At 38.5% G+C, this 22476-nt stretch overlaps 1 protein-coding gene across 11 annotated transcripts in view; it reads left to right on the top strand.

The window, feature by feature from the left end:
- Window positions 1–17751, top strand: part of SYNE1 (spectrin repeat containing nuclear envelope protein 1) — a 289839-nt gene extending 272088 nt beyond the window's left edge. For 7 of the 11 annotated variants that reach the window (XM_050973203.1, XM_050973196.1, XM_050973198.1 and 4 more), the window contains 10 exons: window positions 631–699; window positions 2621–2763; window positions 3605–3731; window positions 4845–5056; window positions 6524–6724; window positions 7067–7195; window positions 7551–7763; window positions 8745–8834; window positions 10666–10724; window positions 16766–17751. In XM_050973203.1, the coding sequence (XP_050829160.1) occupies window positions 631–699; window positions 2621–2763; window positions 3605–3731; window positions 4845–5056; window positions 6524–6724; window positions 7067–7195; window positions 7551–7763; window positions 8745–8834; window positions 10666–10724; window positions 16766–17006 (1484 nt within the window). In that variant the 3' untranslated portion in view covers window positions 17007–17751. The remainder of the gene's footprint in view (window positions 1–630; window positions 700–2620; window positions 2764–3604; window positions 3732–4844; window positions 5057–6523; window positions 6725–7066; window positions 7196–7550; window positions 7764–8744; window positions 8835–10665; window positions 10725–16765) is intronic. The other 4 variants (XM_050973201.1, XM_050973207.1, XM_050973205.1 and 1 more) reach the window with 3 other exon arrangements.
- The last annotated feature ends 4725 nt before the right edge of the window (window positions 17752–22476 follow it).

Consider the following 22476-nt stretch of genomic DNA (forward strand, 5'->3'; position numbering starts at 1 on the left):
AGGCGTACATGATATGGCAGGGAATTGGCTGTGTAACTGTGCGTGAGGCCTGCCAGATGGGATATGTCATCTGTAACAGCCCTGTGTCCTAAGTTATTCTGACTAGAAGAAACTATACTGGATATGGCAAAAAGTACAGAACAAACTAATAAAGAGATGCTGTGGAAGAGACCCACAGAGAAAATCATCAAGTGTTTAAGTAAATCCTAGCTCTGCTCTGATGCAGGCAAGACTCCAGCAAATGAGTGTTTAGTCTGAGGTGGGATCTTGGGTCTTTTCTCCAGTGAAGTTAGAAATCCTTTCTAAGTGTTTGTGCTTTCTGTAATAAATCTTAACAAGTGAGAGTGCCCAAATGGAGCTAGCTGTGGGATAAGACATACCCGTGTATTTTACTCTGATCTTGTGGCTGTCTTTTGCTTTCCAGGTCATTGCTCTGAGAATAGTCAGGTTTGCCTGGATCTTAAGAGACTTTACAGCAGCCTCCCTGTGTTTCAGTCTTCATCTTTTTCCTTTTCCAGAGAGAATGTTTGCTACTGGAACAATTTATTTAACCCATCCCATGAAAAGGACTCCTGTAAGGAGACAGCCATTGCTGAGCCATCAATTCAGATTGTGCTTTTATTTTTTCAGATGTAGAGATCCCTGAAACTCTTGAGGCCTATGTAACACTCACAGAAAACGCCCTCAAAAATGTCTCTGGTAGGCATCATAAAAGACTAAGCATAGCCAGATGCAAATACCATGGTGCACAAGTGTAACTTCTTTCTCTTCTCCTAGCATCTGCTATCTTTTCACAACTTACAAGATAAATATTTCTTACATGGTAGCATTGGCATATTAACTTAGAAGTATCCTCCTGCTTTACTATTGCACTTAAAGGTACCACTGGGGGCATGGATGAAACAATGATGTCTGAAGTATTAGCCCTCCCACCTTGGCTAACCAAACTAAACTGGTCATGATCTTATTGGTCTTTTTTCTCTGGTGTCCATCAACCAGACTTGGTACATTGTTACATCTTAAAGCAGAAGGAAAATGTATTCTATACATTTTTCAGATTTGCATTTTATTTTTTTTAACACAGCCACATTGTGGATTATCATGCAGATATAAACTTTTAGGTTAATTGTTGTTTCATGTGATCAAAATGTCAAGTTGAGGTACTGTCTTTATCTTAGTCTCATATACTGGAAAATCATTTTCACGTTGCACAAGATTAAACCTTCTTTCTCATTTTTTGATAACTCTCTTGGAGGAAATAGATGCATTTGCAAATTCTTTTTCTCATGATTTCACAGTTTTCTTAAATAATGACCTCATTGCTAAAAGCAAACAATTGAAATCTTAGTGTCTGTGACACAAGCCTCAGGTTTACCATCCATTTCTATTTACTCCCCAAATTAGTGAAATAATGTTATTGATTAAGAGTATGAGTAATAGCAGTACTTATGGGAAAAGTGTGATTAGTTTTCTGACCCATGAAAATTTTTTTAAAGTAATGAGCAAAAAACAACGTTGAGCACTTTGTCCTGTCCATTTGGGGTGAGATAGTGTTATATATGAAAAAAGATTAATCATCCAAGAGGCTCAGTTTTCTGTAATTCAGTGGACAGAAGGCTCTCCTTCTCTATTCATGTTTCTAATTGTGTCTTTATGAATAAATTCAAACTGTCTTTGTAAACAGATGGAAATCAGGCATAGTGATAGAATATGGATAAAAAGGATCTCATGGGGTCCTCTAGGCTGCAACCTGCTTCACATTAGCATTGCCTGTAGCTAACTTATATCACAGAATTCAGCTGACCATTATAAGGAAACTACAAGTTAGTCCTTCTTCAGAAACATTCATATTGATTCCCAATGGCTTGGATGAATAATTCCATCTTGTGGATATGTTAAGCATGATCTTTGTCAAGTACATAATTGAAAAAATGCTTTAAATTTTGCTGCTTAGAGTGGTTGCCCAAAACAGTCATGGACTACTTACTGCATGCCTCCAGGATGTCCAGTCATCTATGGATTTTGACAATATGATTATAACAGTATCACTTAGCATTTGTATGCTACTTTTAGTCTCTAAAATTGTATATAAATAGGATCCTTTCAAGGAGATGCAAATTCTACTGCTTTTTAGTGGGGAGAAATAATACAAAGAGAAATAAAGCTACCAAATTTTTACACTGATTTAGATCATAAGAATGGAGATTTGGGTTACAGGGGTTTATTTGACAGCCCTTGTGAAAGGGAGCAAGGTGTTTCCCAAAATCAGTGAGGTTAGAGTATGCTTGCTGAGAACTTTCACTTTAAAAAGAGCCAAGGCATTCAATATGGGGGAAAAGTCACTTCAGAATAATTCACAAGCCTATGTTAAACTGTGGACTCTTCTGTAGTATTCTTATGGCAGGCTTGTTCATTGGTATCATCTTTTGAAGGTTGCTAACACTCTAATGTAACTAGTTATCACTTAGCCTTGACATTGTACCACTCATACTGCTGCTGCCACCTTTCTCCTTCACTGTCTAATCTAAACAGTATTCCTAATATCTATTCTGCCTGGGCAAGGAAAAAAAAAAAATGGAAAAGTTGGGGTGACAGACCCTCTTTTTTGGCATTGATACAGGTGAACCAGGTGCCCTGGAAGCTCATATCCGACAGCTGGACAAGGCCTTGGACACCAGTCGCTTCCAGATCCAGCAAACAGAAAACATCATCCGTAGCAAGACACCCACAGGACCAGAACTGGATTCCACTTACAAAGGATATGTGCGTGTGTTTTGGAGCCCCAGTCAGATAGGCCCCCCCAAGCTGAGCTTAGCTTAGCCATGGAGGGAAATGCAGCTGCTTCAGCAGAGCAATTAGCTGTGGCTGCTTCTCAGGCTCACTTGTGTGCTTACTACCCTTAACCACATGCTATTGGTGTTTATGTTAATAGTGTGTTTACAATAGCATTAGAGGAACAAATGCATTAGAGGAACATGTCTCTGAGGAATTTATTTTCCTATTACATTTTTGCAGATGTCTAGAAGTACTTTATACATCTAATGATGATATCCTTATTTGAAATTCCTCTGGTTTTAAAAGCAATTTTTATAGCTTCAGGCACAGTATTCGTCTTGATAATGACTTATAGGGATGCATCATATAAAGCAAGGTTGCATGTATGGAATCCCTAATTAAAAAGCTTTTTCAGAGAGGTTTTCTGAAAGATAAATCTCTCTCTAAGCCATTCAAATAATTTTATTAGGGACAGAATTTTAAAATTATCTGCCTGCATGCATAGTAATATTTCCACATTTAAGTTAATTTTCTTTATCAGTCTTCTAGTGTCTTTGCCACAGTGTCTTAAAATTTAGAAAAGATGGCACCTAAGAACAATTTGGCATAATGGTGCTAAGTTATTTCTGTATAACTTATGCTTTAGTTCTTATCATCTGCATATACTTTTTTTGTAGTATCAGTGCAGATTGTTAAAATAATAGATATTTTTTTTCACATTTATACTTAATTTTGGAAATTTCTGGAAGTTGTATTGTGTTTCTCACTGTCCATACAATTAGTCCTGTACAGTGCATATTGAAAAGGAATATTTTGTTTGTTAACACAGATGAAATTGCTAGGTGAATGCAGTGGAAGCATAGACTCGGTAAGAAGGCTTGGATATAAACTGAAGGAGGAAGAAGAAAAATTTTCAGGACTCATTAACATGAACAGTACTGAAACACAAACAGCTGGTAAGTAACATGTAGTTCATGTGATGGGCAGCAATTATGGAAAGCAGCACACATGCAAAGCTTTTCTGAATAAACACATGGTATTATCTGCTGACATATATATTTACATGACTGTCTGTTACCAAGTTCTGTTTAACATTTTTAATAGGAATAGTAAGGAATAGTAAGTATGAGGAGTTTAGGCATACAAGTCCATTTTAAGAACCTCTTCATATCATGAGGCATAACCCTAAGCCTTTCAGGAGGTCCCTGTGGATGCAATAGGGGTTTTTTTTAAGATTTCTCATGCAAAAGGTTGCTTATATTTCTGTACAAGACACCTAGGCCAGCATTTGTTTCTTGCAATATTAGCTTTCACCTCTCAGATTACCTGCCTAGAGTAAAGAAATTTATTTTCACCTGATATAAGTATTCACCTGGCCAATTTTAAACATCACTGTAGAAAAAGAGGCATTTGATTGTGGAAAGCGTGGATTCCCAGAGACTATAAAGGCATCATCCCCATTCTTAGCTTGACAAGATATGCTTCCCATGTAGTCTCTTTTATTTTTTGTGGGTTTTTATTTGTATATTTTAGGTTGATGGAGTGATACAACTTCTGCCTTAGCTTTTCAAGATAACTAGCAAGAAGAAATAGCCCCTTATTTATTTCTTTCTAGTGCAGGTGTTTATCCAATGCATCAGCAGTAGCTAAGGCAAATGTGGTGAGGTGTGACCATTAAACAGTGATAGGCCCAACTACCAATGAAAATAATAAATAACTACTTAGTTAGATGTATTAATATTTCTTGTCTAGTAATTAAAGATGTCTTCTTTTGCCAGCATAACCTGTTTTAGAGACCTGCATGTATCAGCTTAATTCTGCTCATAGAAGTCTGACATTAGAAAGGAATAAAATTGCCTGTTGACTGGAATCATACAGGTTCTTTGTTCTTTCCCTCCAACATCACTTTCTTCAATCTAGCTTCATTTTTGAAGTGGTTAGTGTTTGAGGCTTAGGCTTTTTACAGAACATCTTTTTGTTCTGAACAGTATTCAATTAATGCAATTGGGTGTGTGTGAAGCTAGTGGGGTTTTTTTGGCTTTTGTTGAATTTGGTGTTTGTAATTCCAGGTGTAATTGAAAGATGGGAATTAATCCAGGCTCAAGCTCTAAGCAAGGAGCTGAGGATGAAGCAGAACCTTCAGCAATGGCAGCAGTTCAACTCCGACCTTAATAGCATCTGGGCTTGGTTGGGAGAAACTGAAGAGGAACTGGAGAAGCTCCACCGCCTTGATCTCAGCACTGACATACAAACTATTGAGCTCAGGATTAAAAAACTGAAAGTGAGTTTTTTTTCTCTGTTCCACGAGTTACCTTCTAAAACTGAGTGCAGCAGGTATGTTGAAGAGGTTGCCAATAATTGCAGCTGGTTTTCTCCACAAAGCAGGCTGCTACTGGTAAATTAACTGGGAAAATGATTTTCTGAATCACCTTTTGGAAGGAAAATGTACCACTGGCTATCCAAATGAAGTTTTGGAATAATGGTTCTGTGGCAATTCTGTATTCCAGAATGTACAGATTACTCCTGATGTCACCCAAATTGATGAAATTTTTTAAAAGTGCCAAGTTAGGTCAATTCTCTTCTACTCAAATTGGTAACAAAGTATCTGGTTCAAAAGAAATGCCTCATTGAGACATTACTACTTTGTGTGGAGGAATGAGAAGGAGTCCAAAGATGTTGTAACCTACCCCATGTCACCAGTGCAACATAGGAAAAATTTGATGCCACTTTGCAGCATTCCTTTTCTTCTTTCATCTTAGGAGCATCAAAATCCAAATGATACTTTTCCATCTCTCTCATGTATTTCACAGCTAAAAAGATCTGCAAATGTGGTGGTCCACAACTTCACATTCAGTTACCAGTATCTTACAAGCATGGGCACGAAAATACATGACCCAGTGTCAAAATGCACTGTGCTTCATGCCGGGGATGAGGTGAACAGATAGTAAAGGCTGTTTCCGGCGGTGATCCATGTGAAGCATGTCAATGCTCATCCAAACTGTGATCCAAATATAGCTGCCATAAGTACTGCAAAGGTTACTGTGACATCGTGCTTTTAAGTAAATGCTGTAAAGTAGGTGGAAAACGGGGCATTTCATAAGAATCCTGTTCTTATCTCACCGTCTCTTTGAAAGCCCATTAGTACCCTCCAAACCAACGGAGGTTTCTTTTGTGGCTTCCAATGTAAACAAATCGGAGTTTTTATACAAGTTGTGCTTCTATAAATTTAAGTTCTTTATTCTCTTTGTATGTTTTTGTTTCTCTCAGTAAAAGCTTTTATTTTAAAATACTGATGACAGCAGATTCCACTTGAAAATATGTTGGTTTTCTTGTTCATCAGCAAAACGGAGAGGCGAGGGCAAAAGTTTTATTGTGAGCTAAAATACAGTTGTGCTACATGTTTAAATTTTGTTGGACCTACTCTGTCTTTAAAATATCTGAAACATGAGCCAGATCTTTAAAATTCAACTCTGACTTCAGGCTTTTAAGACTTTACAAGTTTAATTGGCTTGCTCTTGTTTATGCTCACAGTAAAATTTTAGTAGATGTTAAAGAGTGAACATTTGCAGAGTCACAGAGTGAGCCCAGAGTGTCATATCCAGAGTAAAGGGACTGTTACAGTGTGGTGCTTTTCTGCAGCTGCTGATGGCAAAGCATTGCAGTCTTGTGGTGCATTCTCTACTTTACGTTTCTGAAAGTCACGATTTACCCATTTCCATTCTTTCTTCCCCTTTGTCTTACCATCAAGGAGCTGCAGAAGGCAATTGATAACCGCAAAGCAATCATCTTGTCCATCAATCTGTGCAGCTCAGAGTTCACTCAGTCTGACAGCGAGGAGAGCAAGAAGCTCCAGGAGCGCCTGTCTCAGATGAACGTGCGCTGGGAGCACGTGTGCAGCATGATTGAAGACTGGCGCAGCTCATTGCAGGATGCATTAATACAGTGCCAGGTCTGTTCTGTGCGTGTTTCAAATTGCCAGCAGCCCATATACTGAAAACGTAAACCATTTAGTTACCCGGTGTGTTCACGATCCATCTGAAACTTAGCTGTGAAAGCCATATAGCTTTGGCATATGTTTTTCTCAAGGATATACCTGTGCTACCTAAAACATGTATTTACAGCCCAATTTTTACAAAATTTGTCATCTCTGAATAGTATTCTAATATTCTATTGTATACTTCTTGGAAGTTATTTTATTTAGCTAGTAGAATGTATCAGAGGATAAATTAAAAACCTGAGTTTGACTGGAATATTCTGCTACCCTGTTAAAACCATGGTTCATCATTTGCAGGATTTCCACGAACTGAGCCATGGTTTGCTGCTTTGGTTGGAGAACATTGACAGAAGAAAAAATGAGATTGTGCCCATCAATCCAAATCTGGACTCAGAAATACTGCAGGATCATCACAGACTTCTGATGGTAGGACTATAATCACCCTTTTCTCTCCCAAAACACATCACCAGAAAAATACCTAATCTGATTTCTTATTCTTGTGAGGGTTAGCACTGTACATTGTGTGCTAACACAGGGCTGTGGGACCAGCAGCAGGGACCGACTTTGGCTTGGTAGGGAGCACCACTCACTTTCCTTAGTAGCACAACATGTGATTTTAAATCTCAGGTAACTACTAGGCTGCTGTATAGCCTCCTGTCAGATTAGAAATTTATATTGCTTCTCTTTTTCTTTAATTTAAAATGTTGAGTTTTGTGAGTTCTACTTTTTTTTTTTTTTTTGACTGCTATTAAAAAAAAATTGATGCTTGCCTTGGCAACAGCAAATCAGACGTGAGCTGCTGGAGTCGCAGTTGAAGGTGGCATCACTGCAAGATATGTCTTGCCAATTGCTAGTCAATGCTGAAGGCAAGGATTGTCTTGAAGCCAAAGAAAAGGTACATGTCATTGGAAACAGACTGAAGCTGCTCTTGAAAGAGGTTACACGTCATATTAAAGACCTAGAGAAAATTTTAGACATTTCAAGCAGTCAACTGGTAAGTCACGCCGTTTTATTCCTTTCTGTTCACTGAGCGTGGTTCCTGCTGTTCCGACTGCCTTTCTCTGATCATTGCTATTGGCTGCTCTGTTTCTGTGGCTTGCAGTGCTTATCAAGATGGAACATGTAACCTTGAGTATCATAAAGTACTCTTAAACTTCATATTGTAAATATCTCTTTTGATATGGGGGGGTTAAATTCAGGGGTTTTTTTTCTATTTGATGTAGCAATTGCTGAACTTCTTGGTTTGTTTACCCTGCTATTACTGAATCAGTCAACTGGCAAAGTATATGAGATAATTATTCCAGTAGCAGTCCTGAAAATTATAGTATGTCAATCGTCACTGAAAAGGAAGTTGATGCACACTCTGTCAAAGAGAGAAAAAAAGCATAAAATAAATTCTGTAATAGGGTAAGGAGTCCCTCATGTCTCCCTCTTAGGCTGTGAGCTATAGTCCAAATCTTTTCAAGTTGTTGTGTATCTCAGGTATTTGAGAGGGAGTTACACACATGTCTTTGCCAGCAACGACAGATAGAGAGTAAAGATTTCAAGGCTCTCCTTTAGTTTACTTTTTTAAAAAGTCTTGGATTAGCAGAGTGCTTAAAGCACAAGAACTCAGCTCTTCCCTCCTTTTAGTGGATTTCTACCTGTTTAATTAAAATCTAGGGAGTACCAAACTCTTCTTGTAGTTCACAGTCAATGAAGAACAACTGGTTTTTCCCCTGTATTGACTTTGGTGGAAAATGTATCACTTAAGCAAAGGAAGTTTTAGCTATTGTTTGCTTTTCTTCTCCTTTAGGGCTGACAGAGAAAACGTGTTATGCCTTAGTCTTATAAAATTTGGTAACAAAATTTAGCTGCTTTATTTTATTTGGCTTGGAAATAACTCTGCTGGAATTTCACTCAGGGAATTTTTCTAGTTTGCTTACCTGTACAGCTAGTTGCTGTATTTCTGAGCTCCATTCCTTCTGAACTTTAGGAATTGTCCTCATGGTCTTCTGATGAATTAGACACATCAGGCTCAGTGAGTCCTGTATCTGGAAGAAGCACTCCAAGCAGACAGAGAACGGTAATTTCATGTAATTTATTTTCTTCCACCTCTTGGGTGGGAACTATAGATATCTACAGCAGTTCTAGCCAGCTGGAAGTCACCCCTTCCCACTTGTTAGGAAAGGAAATGGCATAAACCAAAAGGAAAACACAGCTGCTTTCCCCAACCCTGCTGCATATCCCATCCTGCATGAAATCAGAAGTGGTAAATACTATCTGAAACCAGGGCTGTCAGTGTGGTTGGTTTACCATGGTATGGCATGTCGTGTCTCTTGTATTTTGCTCTAGTGATGGCAGCACCCCAAAGTCTGGTCTTGTCTGGTATAATCAGTCCTCCATTTCTGTTTGGCCTTCTCTTCAGAGCTGCTTCATCAAGAATCTCAATAAGTTCTTTTGTCATTTCTGATGCAGGTTGCAGATGGTCTTATTGAGACTTTGGATGAGTGGCTAAGTAGAGCTGAAGGGCACAAAAACATTATTCAAACCAGCTAGCTGTGCAGGACCTAATCAATGGCTACAGTGGCAGCTCTGGAGTTGTCCATTTACATCGCTGGCACAAAATTCAAGAAATATAGCAATACATGCCTAATACTTAACACTTCCATACTCTGAGCCCAAATTGGAACTGCAATTATTTTGTCTTTTTCTGCAATTCTATTGGTTGATTAATTTGCTTTTTTCCTTAGTTCTTAAGACAATCAGATTGGTTTTGTTTTGTTTCGTTTTGTTTTTCCATTTGCACTTTTTTGTAAAGCCTCTGAGTTCTGTCTTGATAAATCTATGGCTCTTGAAATTCATTTATTTTTTTGGTTTTTGTTTACATTCACTAGTTTCCTTTTAGATGCTAGTATGAGAATGTAAAGGAATACTGGCTTTTCCAAAGGAGAAAGAATATAAACCTTAACATTTTATTTCAGAGGTCAATGCTTTGGTCTTTTCAATTTAAACCTAAATAATTTCTAATAACTCTGATATCGCAGGTGTAACTGAAGGTTGCCTGACCATTACAGGAAATGGAGACATATTTTACCATAAATCTATGTTTAGAGAGCATGTAGAATTATCATAGGTTTCGTCTTAATATTTTAATAAGGATTTATCTGTCTCTTAATTTGTTACTGTTCATAAATGTGACAACTCTTTTTTTTTCCTCCATAATTCATAGCTAATTTGTATGATTCCTTGGGTCTAGTTTTCAAACTTCTGGGTTCTGCACCCACACAATTTTGAAGACTGAAGTGATACTGAAGTGTTTAGAATTTCAGTGCCAAATATGCTGATGCTAAATAAATAAATACTAATACAAAAGAAATGCAATCAGATTTATAAACATCTAACTCCATGAAATAATCCAGCAAATAGCTGTGAGTGCAAGAATGCTCCTACATTTATTTGGCCTTCAAAATCGTGGGGTGTAGGAGAGGCAAAACTTGCCACAGGAGGGTCTTGGACCTTTTTTCCTTGAGAATATTAATTTTTCTGCATGTGCATTTTTAAATCTACATATTTTTCCATATTCAACTTAATAAGGCAACATCTATTTCATATTGACTATTATTTGAACTAAATTTCTAGAGACTTTATTTAAAACCCAGAGCTACTGTTCATAAAAATAATGTCTAAACTGTTATTTTTATGAGTTCCCTATGTATGTTCCAATAATTTTCATAACCAGCTAGGTGCAAAGAAAAGCCAGTTTCCTTGGTTCATGGGTATTGGTCACTTCATTTGATTTTTTTTTTTTTTTATGTTTCCTTTGCTGCACTTTTAATTTAGTTTCATCAGTAGCTTGTCTTTATTTGCCTGGACTGAACATTCTTCTTTCTTTACCCCCTGTTCATTGCAAACAGCCACGGGGCAAATGTAGTCTCTCACAGCCTGGACCCTCTGTCAGCAGTCCACATAGCAGGTACCTTATTCTCCTGGTTTCCGCACTCTGTTCTAGAACGCCAAGAGGATGATAGAAATTGGCCGTGGTTCCTCCCAGTCCCACTGACTCCATCAGGGGGTCAGGACTTACACAAGTGGTAACTTCCCTTTTGTTAATCATTCAGCAAAAGGGACTTTCAATTACTTCAGACTCTGCTAAACAAAGATACAGGTTAATCCTTGGACAGCTGCAGCTTTTGCTTTACAGAAATCCCATGTAATCAACGTTTCATTTTTCATATGCCTGATCAGAGTGAGTGTGTGTTTACACTCATGGTATTTAATGATTATTTTATTTTGGTGTGATTTAAGAGGAGTGCTAGCAAGTTCACGGCAAACACTTTCTATCATCCTCTTTACCTCTAGATATTAAATTAAGGCAGGTAATAGGCCAATATAATATTCTAGAGTTCACAAAACCCACAGATCTGGATGAGACATACTAACATCCTTTTCTTTATTTATTTATTGATTTCTTTTTTTCTTCTTTTTTTTCTTTTTTTCCTGAAACGTTTTGTTCAGTTTGTGGGTTTTCAATACTTTAGACTCAGAACTCAAAGTCAGAATCTGAGACTATTGAGACTCGGGATCAGTTTCTCTCCCCTCCTCAGACGAACTGCAGTATAACATGCTAACACTGCCATGACTCACCCAGTGCTCCCATCCCTGCATTGCTCCGGGAGCAGCACTGCCCCATCTCTGTCTGACCAGTAGAGAGCAGGCGTGCAGCTACAGCTTCTTGCTTTCCACGGTGTCTCCAGCAACCTGTCATCTCTGCAGCTAATAGTGCTTCTGCATTCTTGTTGTTGTCAGTGTGATGTGTGTACCTTCGCTCTTTCACTGATCGGTTTACTAGCCTCAACAATTATGAAGTTTAAAAAAAAAAAATTTAAAAAAGCAAAGGAGCAAGCCAATGTGTGTAAAGGGGACATCTTTTGCTATTTCAGTGTCTTGCACACTGCTGAAATAATTAAAAAGTGTGAATAAGGTATATTTGTTCTTATTAAATCTAATAATAAATCTCATTTTACCTAGATCTCATTTATTCTCTGCATATCACAAATTAACTGATTTGTTTGTGAAATAGTTCCTGTTAGAGTCAAAGATTTTATGTTGGAAAGAAGAAAGCACAAAATTAAGTAATTTTTTTAAAAAATAACTTGTTATAGTCAAGGAAAGAAGTGAACAATAGATTTAATACAGTGATTGAGCCACAAACAAGCAGACAAAAAATATCTTGGAGCATTATTCTTTTTCATGAGCAAAATTAAGATTTTATTCTCATTATAAGTGAAGTAAAGAGCAAAACTATTTACCATGTAGATACTTACACAAACAGTTCTTTTAAAAAGTTTGCTTTGCATGTGTAGTTAGGAACTGTGAGTAAAGTGGCATTGTTGTAAAACCATGTAACAAATAGAACAAGTATCTTTTACTTCTTCCACATGCACTAAGAAGCTGCCTGTTTTTAAGGATTTTTTTCCTTTGAAACAAAAGGAAACCATATAGAAAGTAGGGGATCTATATAAACTCCATCTTTCTGTCCGATGGAGAAAGAGAACTAAATATTCAGCTCCAGTCTGCTCTGAAGCTTGGCATTTTGTTTTTTCGTATGGAGGAAGAAAAGGGAGGAGAGGGGCTTTACTCTGCAGCCACTAACGGCGAGGAGGAGGGGCGATGTCTTTGGCAGATCAGCACGCTTGCACCAGCACCATTGTACTCAAGGAACACATTGTGTGCGCTTTTCCACTCTCCTGTGTAGTCAAACCACTTCTGCCAGCCTTCTGAGGTTTCTGGTTGTAGGTGCGAGCCCCTGGCTCAAAGAGCAGCTAGCAGTGCTTGGCAGCTTTGGGATCAGCCCCTGTCCTCACAGTGGCATTGCTGTGGCACCTTTCAGATCAAGGCTTTCCAGCACTGTTTATTAACACATCTTGTAGCAGCACAACACAATGTTCAATTTGTCATTCAGACAAGCATGGAATACGAATGAGTCACTGCTGAATAGGAAACTTAATCAAATGCGCAAGCCAGACAGGTTGCGGTTGATGTATAATGCGGGTTTAACTGATAATGCGGTACAAGCTGTCACTGTGTTCTTTAATATTTTGACATGCCTCTGATCAGAGTACTTTGTGTTTGATCTTGCACTGGATCAGCAAACCCTGTTGAGGTTTAGTATAAAGGAGAAATAAAGTCAATCCTAAAATGTTTGTCACACAAGAAGTCGTGAAGGAAATTTTGTCTAAAAAATTAGAGGGGCCATGCTTTGTGCACAGTAAGTGTCATATCACTTTGCCTGCTCCATTATCACCACAAAAAGATAGGCAAATACAGTGTGATGCTAAGCAAGGTGTAGGATTAAACTAGGCATTACATTGTGGATTTAACTGGAGTCTCATCCAAGCAGCACTAGTAATCATGTGCTAGGTGAGAAAGAAAATCCAAGAAGCAAGTCCTCTTTCTTCATCAGTTTAATAGAGCTGTCATAACTGCACACCTGGATCTTTGCCTGTGATTTTTTTTTAAGTGATTAAAATGTTAAAAGATTAAAATAGTGGTTCAGTTTGCTCAGGGATGTTTACATTGTCTCTCTTGGGCAGCTCTATTCAGGTCTTGATGCCATAGTGCCAAACTCCATTTCCTGCTCTCCCCAAGCCTCCCCAAGTGACTAGTGGATCTTTAAAGGTCGCTTGCTGTTCCTGGAGCAGACCAAACCACATCACTCTTTGTGCCTTTGCCCACAAAATTATACTCATGGCTACACAGTAGCTCAAACACAAGGTTTGGGTTTGGCTTGCCATGATTCTTTTCCCAGTTATCTCCCTCACTCTCACTTAGGGCTTGTTACTTAAATATCATATACAACTGCTGCTTCTTAAACTTATTAGATCAACCCACTTTTGGTCTGTGCAAGAAGCCAATCCTGTCTGGTATTTGCAAAGACCTTCAGCATCTGTAATCATAAAGATGAGATTTACTATTCTTATATTTTGTGCAGTAGTCTTTTAATAAAGATATTAAATTAAGGCCCATTCTTGATTAACTGCAGTAAATAACATCCTACTAGGCCAGCAGTGATTCTATCAGTGTAAGCCTGTTTTCTGCATTCCATTAGTCACTTAGCATTAAATTAACTTTTTTTATTTCTATCAGCTTCACTTGAATGATAAATTCCTTTTTGATAGCTTTCAGATGCTTACTGCAATACAGATTGGTTACATAAACCATATTTTCCTTGGGGAAAAAAGTAGCAATCATCTTTACAAAAAGGTTCCCCTCTGAGCTGAAATTAAAGTTCACTTTGACCGTCCTATCTATAGCCTGGTAAATTAGCTTCTCCCCTCTTGAAATGCTTAGAGAAGAGTTCCAATATCACTGACATTACAAACTCTCAAAGTGAGGGTAACTGTTGCTTGCACTTGGATTAATATATAAAATTTCTTGACATGAAGAAGCTTACTGTTGGCCAGGACTGCAGCTGTGCTTCCCTCTTTCATCTGCTAAGCAGGAATTGTGTGCTGGAGTGAGTAGCAGATGGCCTTACCTCTTTGCCTCTTCACAGTGTGACAAATGGTGGAGCAATCAGAAGAGACAGCTAAAGAGACAAGCTCAAGAAGAGAAATTAGATTTTTCTCCAAAGTGGTGCACAGTACTTCAGCTTTCCTTTCTCCTGCCAGGCTAAATAGGTGTTCTGTCCTTAAAACTAGTGAGCTTTTTTTATTAAGAATGTATAATTTTAACAATCCTTACCAAATCTATTGAACACTCTAAGATGGCCCATTCAATTTTTCAGCCAATTATGTAGATTGCAGAGGTGTGCCTGCCATAAACACAAGCAGTACAACACTCAAACTTTTTCTAACTCCCCCTCTGAAGATGTTTTTGTAACATTTCATTATTTGCTTTTTGAATTGTTTCCATGCAGTATTATTCTTCAATACCCTACATCAGTGCAGAAAATATGGTTTGCTCTGAATTGTTTTAGTTTTTGAAAGTTTGTGTTCCTTTTGAGATCAGGCATGCAAGCTTGCATTAAAATTTTTTTTTTTTTTTTGTAAAACACAAAGCAAGACGTGCTGGATCATGCTACTAAAGGCATAGGGAAAAAAGAGAAATACCAGAAAGAAAAACTTTGCTACCTTTTGATTCAGATTTTTGGAAATTCCCCTTCTGACACCCATTGTTGCCCCAGACTGATTCTGGGGCAGTGAAGAAAATTACACTTTGCTCATTATCAAACACCAGTTAACAGCTGCAGAAATGTGGTCACTTTTTGATTTGGATTAACAGCATTTATACACTGAGAGCCTTGTAAATAGGTAGGCTGTGCAATCAAATGCTTGGAAGGTAATTAAGCACTCTTTGTTCCCTTTGTTCCTGCCTCAGTCCATTAACTTTCTGTCTTGGTATTCTCAGACAGTAGAAGTCCTGATTTTGTTGAGCTTTTGCTCTGGTGCTGTTTAATGTGCCGTGTCCTTATCTTTTTTATAATATGTGGTCCTACATTATGTGATAAGCAACTTTCCATCCTACCTACAATAGTGTGGATTCAGACAACACACGATCTGATGTTTTCATCATCACTGCTTCCTGGAATATTTAGTTCAAGCTAATAATTTAGCATATCTACTAAATTAATGTTTAGGTACCTGTTGGCCCCCTGAACTTTAAAATTTGCTTGGCTTTGTTGAAGTCCTCATAGTGGGGTGATATATATATATATATATATATATATGAACAAGAAAATAAAATACTCTCAAGCACAGAAATAATTCTTTTCTGAACATATGCAAAGGGAACGCTTGCTAAGCTTGGCATTGTTTTGAAGATGATATTTTCGTTTTTGGATGCTTGCCCACACAGATTCAGATTTATCACGGAGACAGAATCAAAAGAACAAAGGGAAGTCAAATAAGCACTAAGGAACCATCACCCCATACTTACTTTACTGGGGAGCATTTGACTGCAGCCAATAAGCCTGATTTCCCACATCTTATGAGAATTTTTATCTCTTAAACTTTAGGAAATAATAGATTTTCTGAGGCCTCATGATCATAGCAATATATCTGAGACAAAATCCATGATCTAATGTCCTAATAGCAGAGTTCTTGAAGCAAGTAACTTGAAGGCTCTGAGTTCTTCCATTTTTGGCTTGTGCTGAAACAGTATTTTCCCATGCCATTTAATTAGCACACTGAGACCATCAGATTTACCCTTTCCTAGTCACTCTTTTCAGCTCTTGACAGTTTCAGTCAAAAAGAAAAATGTGAAATTTATGTCTTTATCTTTCATTAAAGTAATAGAATGGATTTTGAAACTCTCCCTTTGGAAATATTTTTCTTAGATCTCCACTGCCTCATAGACGTGATAGGTATGTGCCACTTCAAGTCAGATCCATCAACATAAGGGACAAAATCACTTGGAAGGGGATGATCTCAAGTCAGTTGAGCAGATAGATTTTAACTGCTGATTCTGTGCAAGATTCAAAACACAATGTGCTTTGTAGAAAATAAGTCCCCATTGCCTGTATATTGGTGTATTGATTGACAGAAAATTATGTAACTGAATCTCAGTGCATTATACCCTCATAGATATCTTATACATAAACAAATGTAGAAACTTCTGCACATTGAATGCAACTGGCCATTTTAAACAAGAAGGCCCACCTTTTTAGACAGCATGCATTGAACAACTATGGCAGGTATGGCCCACCTTTTATTTTCCCCATTTGCTACAGCACAGTGCTTTAAGTGGAGAATCTTCCCCAAAAATGATACAGGGGCTGTGGGGTCACAGGGACCCTTCTATTGCAATCATTTGGTGTTTTCCTACCAAGTCTAGAAATCTGGGGTCTCTTGAAAGTGTTAGGGAAATAGCACGTTCACTGAAAAATACCTCTGCAGTTATCAATCAAAGTCTGTGCAAAGTGTAAGTCGGCCTTCAGGGGAGGTTGAGTGCCCAAGGGCAGCCTCTGCTGCAGGAGTGTTTTCGTGTATTCAACTGCCCATCTTCTTTCCTCAGGTCCACAAGAGGTGGCTCAGGTTCCTCCCCTTCTGAGGCTGGGCCGGCGTGGCGGTGCCCGTCCTTCTTCCTCAGAGTCCTCAGAGCTGCTCTGCCGCTTCAGCTGCTCCTGCTGCTCCTGATCGGGCTGGCGTGCCTGGTGCCCATGACCGAGGAGGATTACAGCTGTGCTATGGCAAACAACTTTGCCCGCTCTTTCCACCCCATGCTGAAATACACGAATGGTCCTCCTCCATTGTGAAGGAGACCTGTGGGACAGCGGGAGACCTTGCTGGAGTGCTGGCTGGGAGCGAGATGGTTTTAAAGGGTGACAGGGTTCAGCGTGGCAGCCTTGCCTGTCTGCTGTTGCCACTACTGTGCCCGCATCTTTCTCTGCTGGCACGGGCTCGAAGCGCATCAGTGTATCAGTATCAAAGTGCACAACGTATTACCTGAGTAGCATCATTTCAATACACGCATCCTGGGTACTGGGGAGGATGCAATGTGTGTGAGGGAAACCTCTTCTGTACAGCTTTTGGGATCTTTTAGCCACTTTATATCCAGGTCATTGCCCTGTACTATGCATAGCCAAGGACTTGATACTGTAGATCCTTTCCTGTGTGCTGCTCCAAATGACCCATTAGCCAGTCTTTGTTAAATACCCTCTCAGTATCTACAGTATTCAAAATAACCAATGCTTAAGGAATTTTAGAGCATTTGTAACATACAATTTTAAAGAATCTTGTATGGCAATGTATTATTCCCTGTGGTTTCTGTTTCAGGCATGGTGTTCTAACTTTTGCTTTGGATGCACAAGGTGTAAATCTGAGAAGCACTTTTTTAAGGTTTAAAAAAAATGGATGTAATAAATAAGATTGCAGAAGTTTTTATGAGGAAAAAATGTTGAATGTCAAGTTGAAAAACAACATATTTATGTATGTACAGTTTGCTAAGCCAAGTTTTGTTTGTATTGATTTCTTTGCATTTATTATAGATACCATAAAATATTTTGTCTACGTGCTTTTAAATGACAACTATGGAAACCTCTAAGTTTAGAATGAGATATGTATGGTATAAAAAAAATAGAAGACATCCATATGCACTTCAAAAAAGAATTAAAAAATTCTGTAACAAATTAATGGCATTAGGTATATGTTTGAATGACAAGATCTGGAAAATGACAACTGGCAGAATACATGGAAAAGTATCACATTAGAAGTTGTGCTAATATTGAAAGCAGTACATGTTTTGGATTAGTGATTCATCACTTCAGGTTTTTCTTTTTTTCAAGCTGCTTCTTGAAGTTCCCTCTCACCTGTGTGGGGTTTTTTTCCATCTGTATTTCTGTGTATGCACTCATGTGCAACCTTTGACAATTGGGGTTGTGCCAATCCACACTGAAGCAGATTTTTTCCTGTGGGTATACTAGAAACTTGATATTCTGATATTCCTGATATTCTCCATATCATAGCAGCTCAATACCAAGATAGATTTTTATGTTTTACCCATTATTATTTTAGTGGAATAGGCACAAAACATAAGCGTAAATAGAAGAATAAGAGAACAAATCGAAAACTCATTAACTTTCCAGAACTATTGCAAAAACTTGCAGTTTACTCAATGGCACTCTGCCCAGCTTATCAGTCAGAACTCAACTTGGAAAGAACAGGATTCTTCTCAATTATGAAAAAAATACAGAGCATGGCTCTAAGTTACTGCTCTTTAATAAGCTGGGGGAGTTTGGAGCCATGACACACACAATGTGAATTTTTCTTCCGAGTTAAGTGGTCTTGCTTAGAATATATTGGCTTGCATGACAGAAATTAAAAGGCCAGAAAAAGCACATTAATTGCTGTTATGTAAAATTACTTTCTGGCATGTCATCCTTTGAGCTGTTTTGAGGAGAGGGTGGTCAGAGGTAAGGAACCACAAGCTGAACTCCAGCATTTGGAAGAGCCAAATAATGCTTCCTTTCCAGATAAGTGTAACATTAATATTTTTGTGAAAAGGATTTTTTATGTTCACAAAATATTTTCAATGTCCGAGACACCAGTCTGGACTGACACAAGCATGTGTTCTTTTCAAGGCTGAGTTTCCGTCACTGCTATTCAGAAGTTATGCTAGGCTAGATTCGTATTCATAATCACTCAGTAGATATAGATTATGAATATAGATATATTCATAATCACTCAGTAGACATTTGGGCTAAGGAAGAGCACATGATTTTGCAGAACTGGACCCTAAAAACTGACACAAAGACAGCAAAATTTAAATAAGTGGACAGGCTCTCCTCAAGTTCCATCCCAAGAGCACCAGTGACTCCGAGGTCTAGCTTGAGTTTCCAATCCCAATGAGGTATCAACATATTTATCACCACAGCATGGGCCAGGTTAAATGGGGCAACTGTAGGAGGGAAAAAAACGCCCAGAAATCTGTCAAGCATTGCAGCCAGTGGCACTAGCCAGCTTGGCAGCCTGGGCATCTTTCTCATCCTGATAATGGGATGCTAAAACTCTCTAAGTAGGGTGCACAAGTTAGAATCTGAGATGCCCTGTCTCTGTGATTAGCCTGCAACCAACGCCTCTCCTCTTTCTGAAACGTCACCTACTTGGACTCTGCAAACACAAGGGCTGATTTCTAATCATGCACCTTGAGCCTCGCCTGCGAGGCATGAGGAAAGGGAGGAGCTGCTGAACTCTGGACTTTATTGGCATTGTGTGTTCAAGCATAGGGAAAGTCCCCAAGACTCTGCCTCTTGGGGAGCTCAGGTCAGAACTATTCCCATTTTCTACTGTAGATAAATGCAGTAGCTTCTGTAGAGGTGTAATCATCCCCCCAGGTTGAGATGCCTGGCAACTCTGAACCTTGCTTATTGGCTTGTAGTCACCTCAGAGCTAGTGTGTGTTTAAAGGTAACTGGTTGCTCAGTGACTCCAGACTGTAGCATCAAGGCTCTGTGTCATTATGCTTGTGTATTGATAATAGTGAAAAATAATGAGCATAATTTACCCTGAACTCCCTGCATCTCTTTGTGGAACTTCATTTGTGGACCATGCTTTGCAAAATCTGAAGGCAGTTTGCAAAGGGATATTTAGAGACATCTGACAATGTTAGGAGTACAAATAATCTCAATTTGACAGAAGTAGTGTGCCCTTATTCCTCATAGCTGTGAGCATGATGATACACATTGCCTATTTCCCACTCTGCTCCAGCAGCGATAACAGCTTCTTTCTGCAGCAGATCAATAGTTCCTCACCAAGGTTTGCCACCCTTCCAGCTTTGTGAGCACCTTGTGAGCAGTATTGCTCTCTCCATCTGTAGAATGTTTTTCTGCATCTGGCTATTGAACGAGAACAAAGATACCAGGCTTGCTTATGAGCAGTCATCCCTGGCCCTCAGTCTTGTGTTATTTGTGGTTGAGAGATCTGTTTACAACTGATAGCATCTCTCAACATGCTCATCATCATCATGTGCATCTGAGTGGATATGTGTCTGTGTGTTCAAAGGCATAACAGACACTGGTTGCTCACAGCCTTCAAGCTACAGATGCTATCAAGACTTAGCAACTGTAGGAGGATTCTGAGAAATAAGAACAAGTCAAGGAGAAAAAATGTAGATTCTAAAGCAATAGAAACCATTTGATCTGTTCTCTTTCTGGCGCTTACCATATTTTATTTGGTGTTTAAAGCAATACCTTATGGAAAGTAGAAAGGCAGAATAGTGAGTTTTGATTTAAACTGGGTGGTTTGGCAGTCAAATGCAGAATTCATCTAAAGCAGTATTTGTGTAAATTGAGGGGGAAAGGAGAGTGCAGGAAGGGATCTTCTGGTTTGTGTGTATTTATAAGCATAGTGCTCTCCACATAAGGGAACTTGTCTGGGCACTGGCTGAGTGGTTTTAACCTTGAGAGCATGTTGTGAAATGCACTACAGCTAGCTGAATTCTATTGTTGTTGTCCTCTTTGGCCATAATTAGACCCACAGGGACATAGGCATGAAACTTGTATTTGGGAGAAGTTGTGCTGTGGTCATAATATTAAGAACATTAGAATGTTCTAATAATATTCCCAAATAAATAAACAAATAAATACGAATTATTTAGAGAATGAATTTGTCTTCCCAGAAAGGAGTAGAAAAAGATCTGTGAAACAAGATAAAAGGAAATTAATAACTGCTAGCTGAAGCACTGAAGAATTGTCATAGACTAATCTAATCAGCCTGGTTAAGTGACAGAAATCTGAATTTTGTTAAATGATGGCTCTAAAGGAGGATAGGAACTGAAAGCTGTAGCATCTCTTGTTTGGTGCCAGCTAATATATCATTCCAGAAATGAATTGGTCAAAACTGCTTTGTTCAAGAATCTATTTAAAGATCTGAAACACAGCACATGGATTTGACACAGTGATGTCTGAATTACACTGGCACATTTACTTTTTCAGAAAGACAGGATGCTTTAACAAAGTATTGTCTATTTCTTGTATCAATGGTGTTCTTAGCGAGGAGGGAGAGGTGCACCAGAGAGCTCTTCTGGTCAGGGATCATGCAGATGTGGATGTAGCTTGCACATAGGTTACTCAAATCAGGCCTTTTTTTGTTTTCTGGAATGTTGTAATTCCTGGGAGACTGCTGTTATGGATGTTGAAATTGTGGGTTTTTGCATTCCTTTGTTTTCAGAAAGGATGTTTTAAATAACAGCTGGAATTAAACCTACCAGAGTCCACTTTTTTATGTAAGTGCTCACAAAGCTATCCAAGAACTGGGACATTCATGGCTTTAGTTTTTGGGTTTTTTTATAAGCAATTCAGAAATTGTCTGGCAAGCTCTCCTGGCCATAGAGCTGCAGGTTAAAACACGGTTGCGATTTTGACTCCTTTGCTAAACTTGAAGCGTGGTGCAGGCAGGTATGCAAACTATGGGGGTAAGGGGAGAAAAAAGTGCTGGAAGAAAGCACGATGCTGTAGGATTTTGGTTGAGACAGATAGATGATAGATAGATAGATAGATAGATAGATAGATAGATAGATAGATAGATAGATAGATAGATAGATAGATAAGATAGATAGATGATACAAATAAAGAAGACATTTTTGAGCCGTAGTTTCTTTTCCTATTTTCAGATTTAATGTAAGCAAAAATTAATCCTATAAGGGAGACTGGAATTCAGTCTTTCCTGCTTTCCTATGAATGGCTAAACTTTCAAACTTTTATGGACTCTGACTCTTACCACAAAATGGACAGCACTTTTTGCTCATCTCTAGAGTATCACATACTTGTACATCTTTCCATAGATGACACAAGTTCTGAAGAGGTGAGTGAAAAATATAAAGATTTGCTTCTTGTCAGATTCTTTTTTGTCTTAGACAGTAGCATTCAGTCTTTATCTGTAGAGAAACTTAATACCTTGGTCCCAAAAGTGTTGCAAAATCTGGACAAAAAATGCCTGAAAACACATCCTTTCTTCACATGCACATTTTTCATCTGTTTGAAATGGTAACATTCTGAAGTTATGCACAAATGTGTAGGAATGGAAGACAGCAGGAGATAAATTTCATATCACCTGTATGCCTGCAGAAATGAAGACATTAGCAGAATGACACCTAAATACTGCAGCACAAAGTTCTTAAAGGGACATGAGGGCTAGTTAGCCTTGTTCCTGCTGAGATAAGTGCCAAATGTTATTATTTTGATGGTCAATTTTCCTGAAGACTTCATGACCATTTTTACACTTGAGCTTT

The sequence above is a fragment of the Serinus canaria genome, chromosome 3 (genome assembly GCF_022539315.1).
Source record: "Serinus canaria isolate serCan28SL12 chromosome 3, serCan2020, whole genome shotgun sequence".
Classification (NCBI taxonomy): Eukaryota; Metazoa; Chordata; class Aves; order Passeriformes; family Fringillidae; genus Serinus; species Serinus canaria.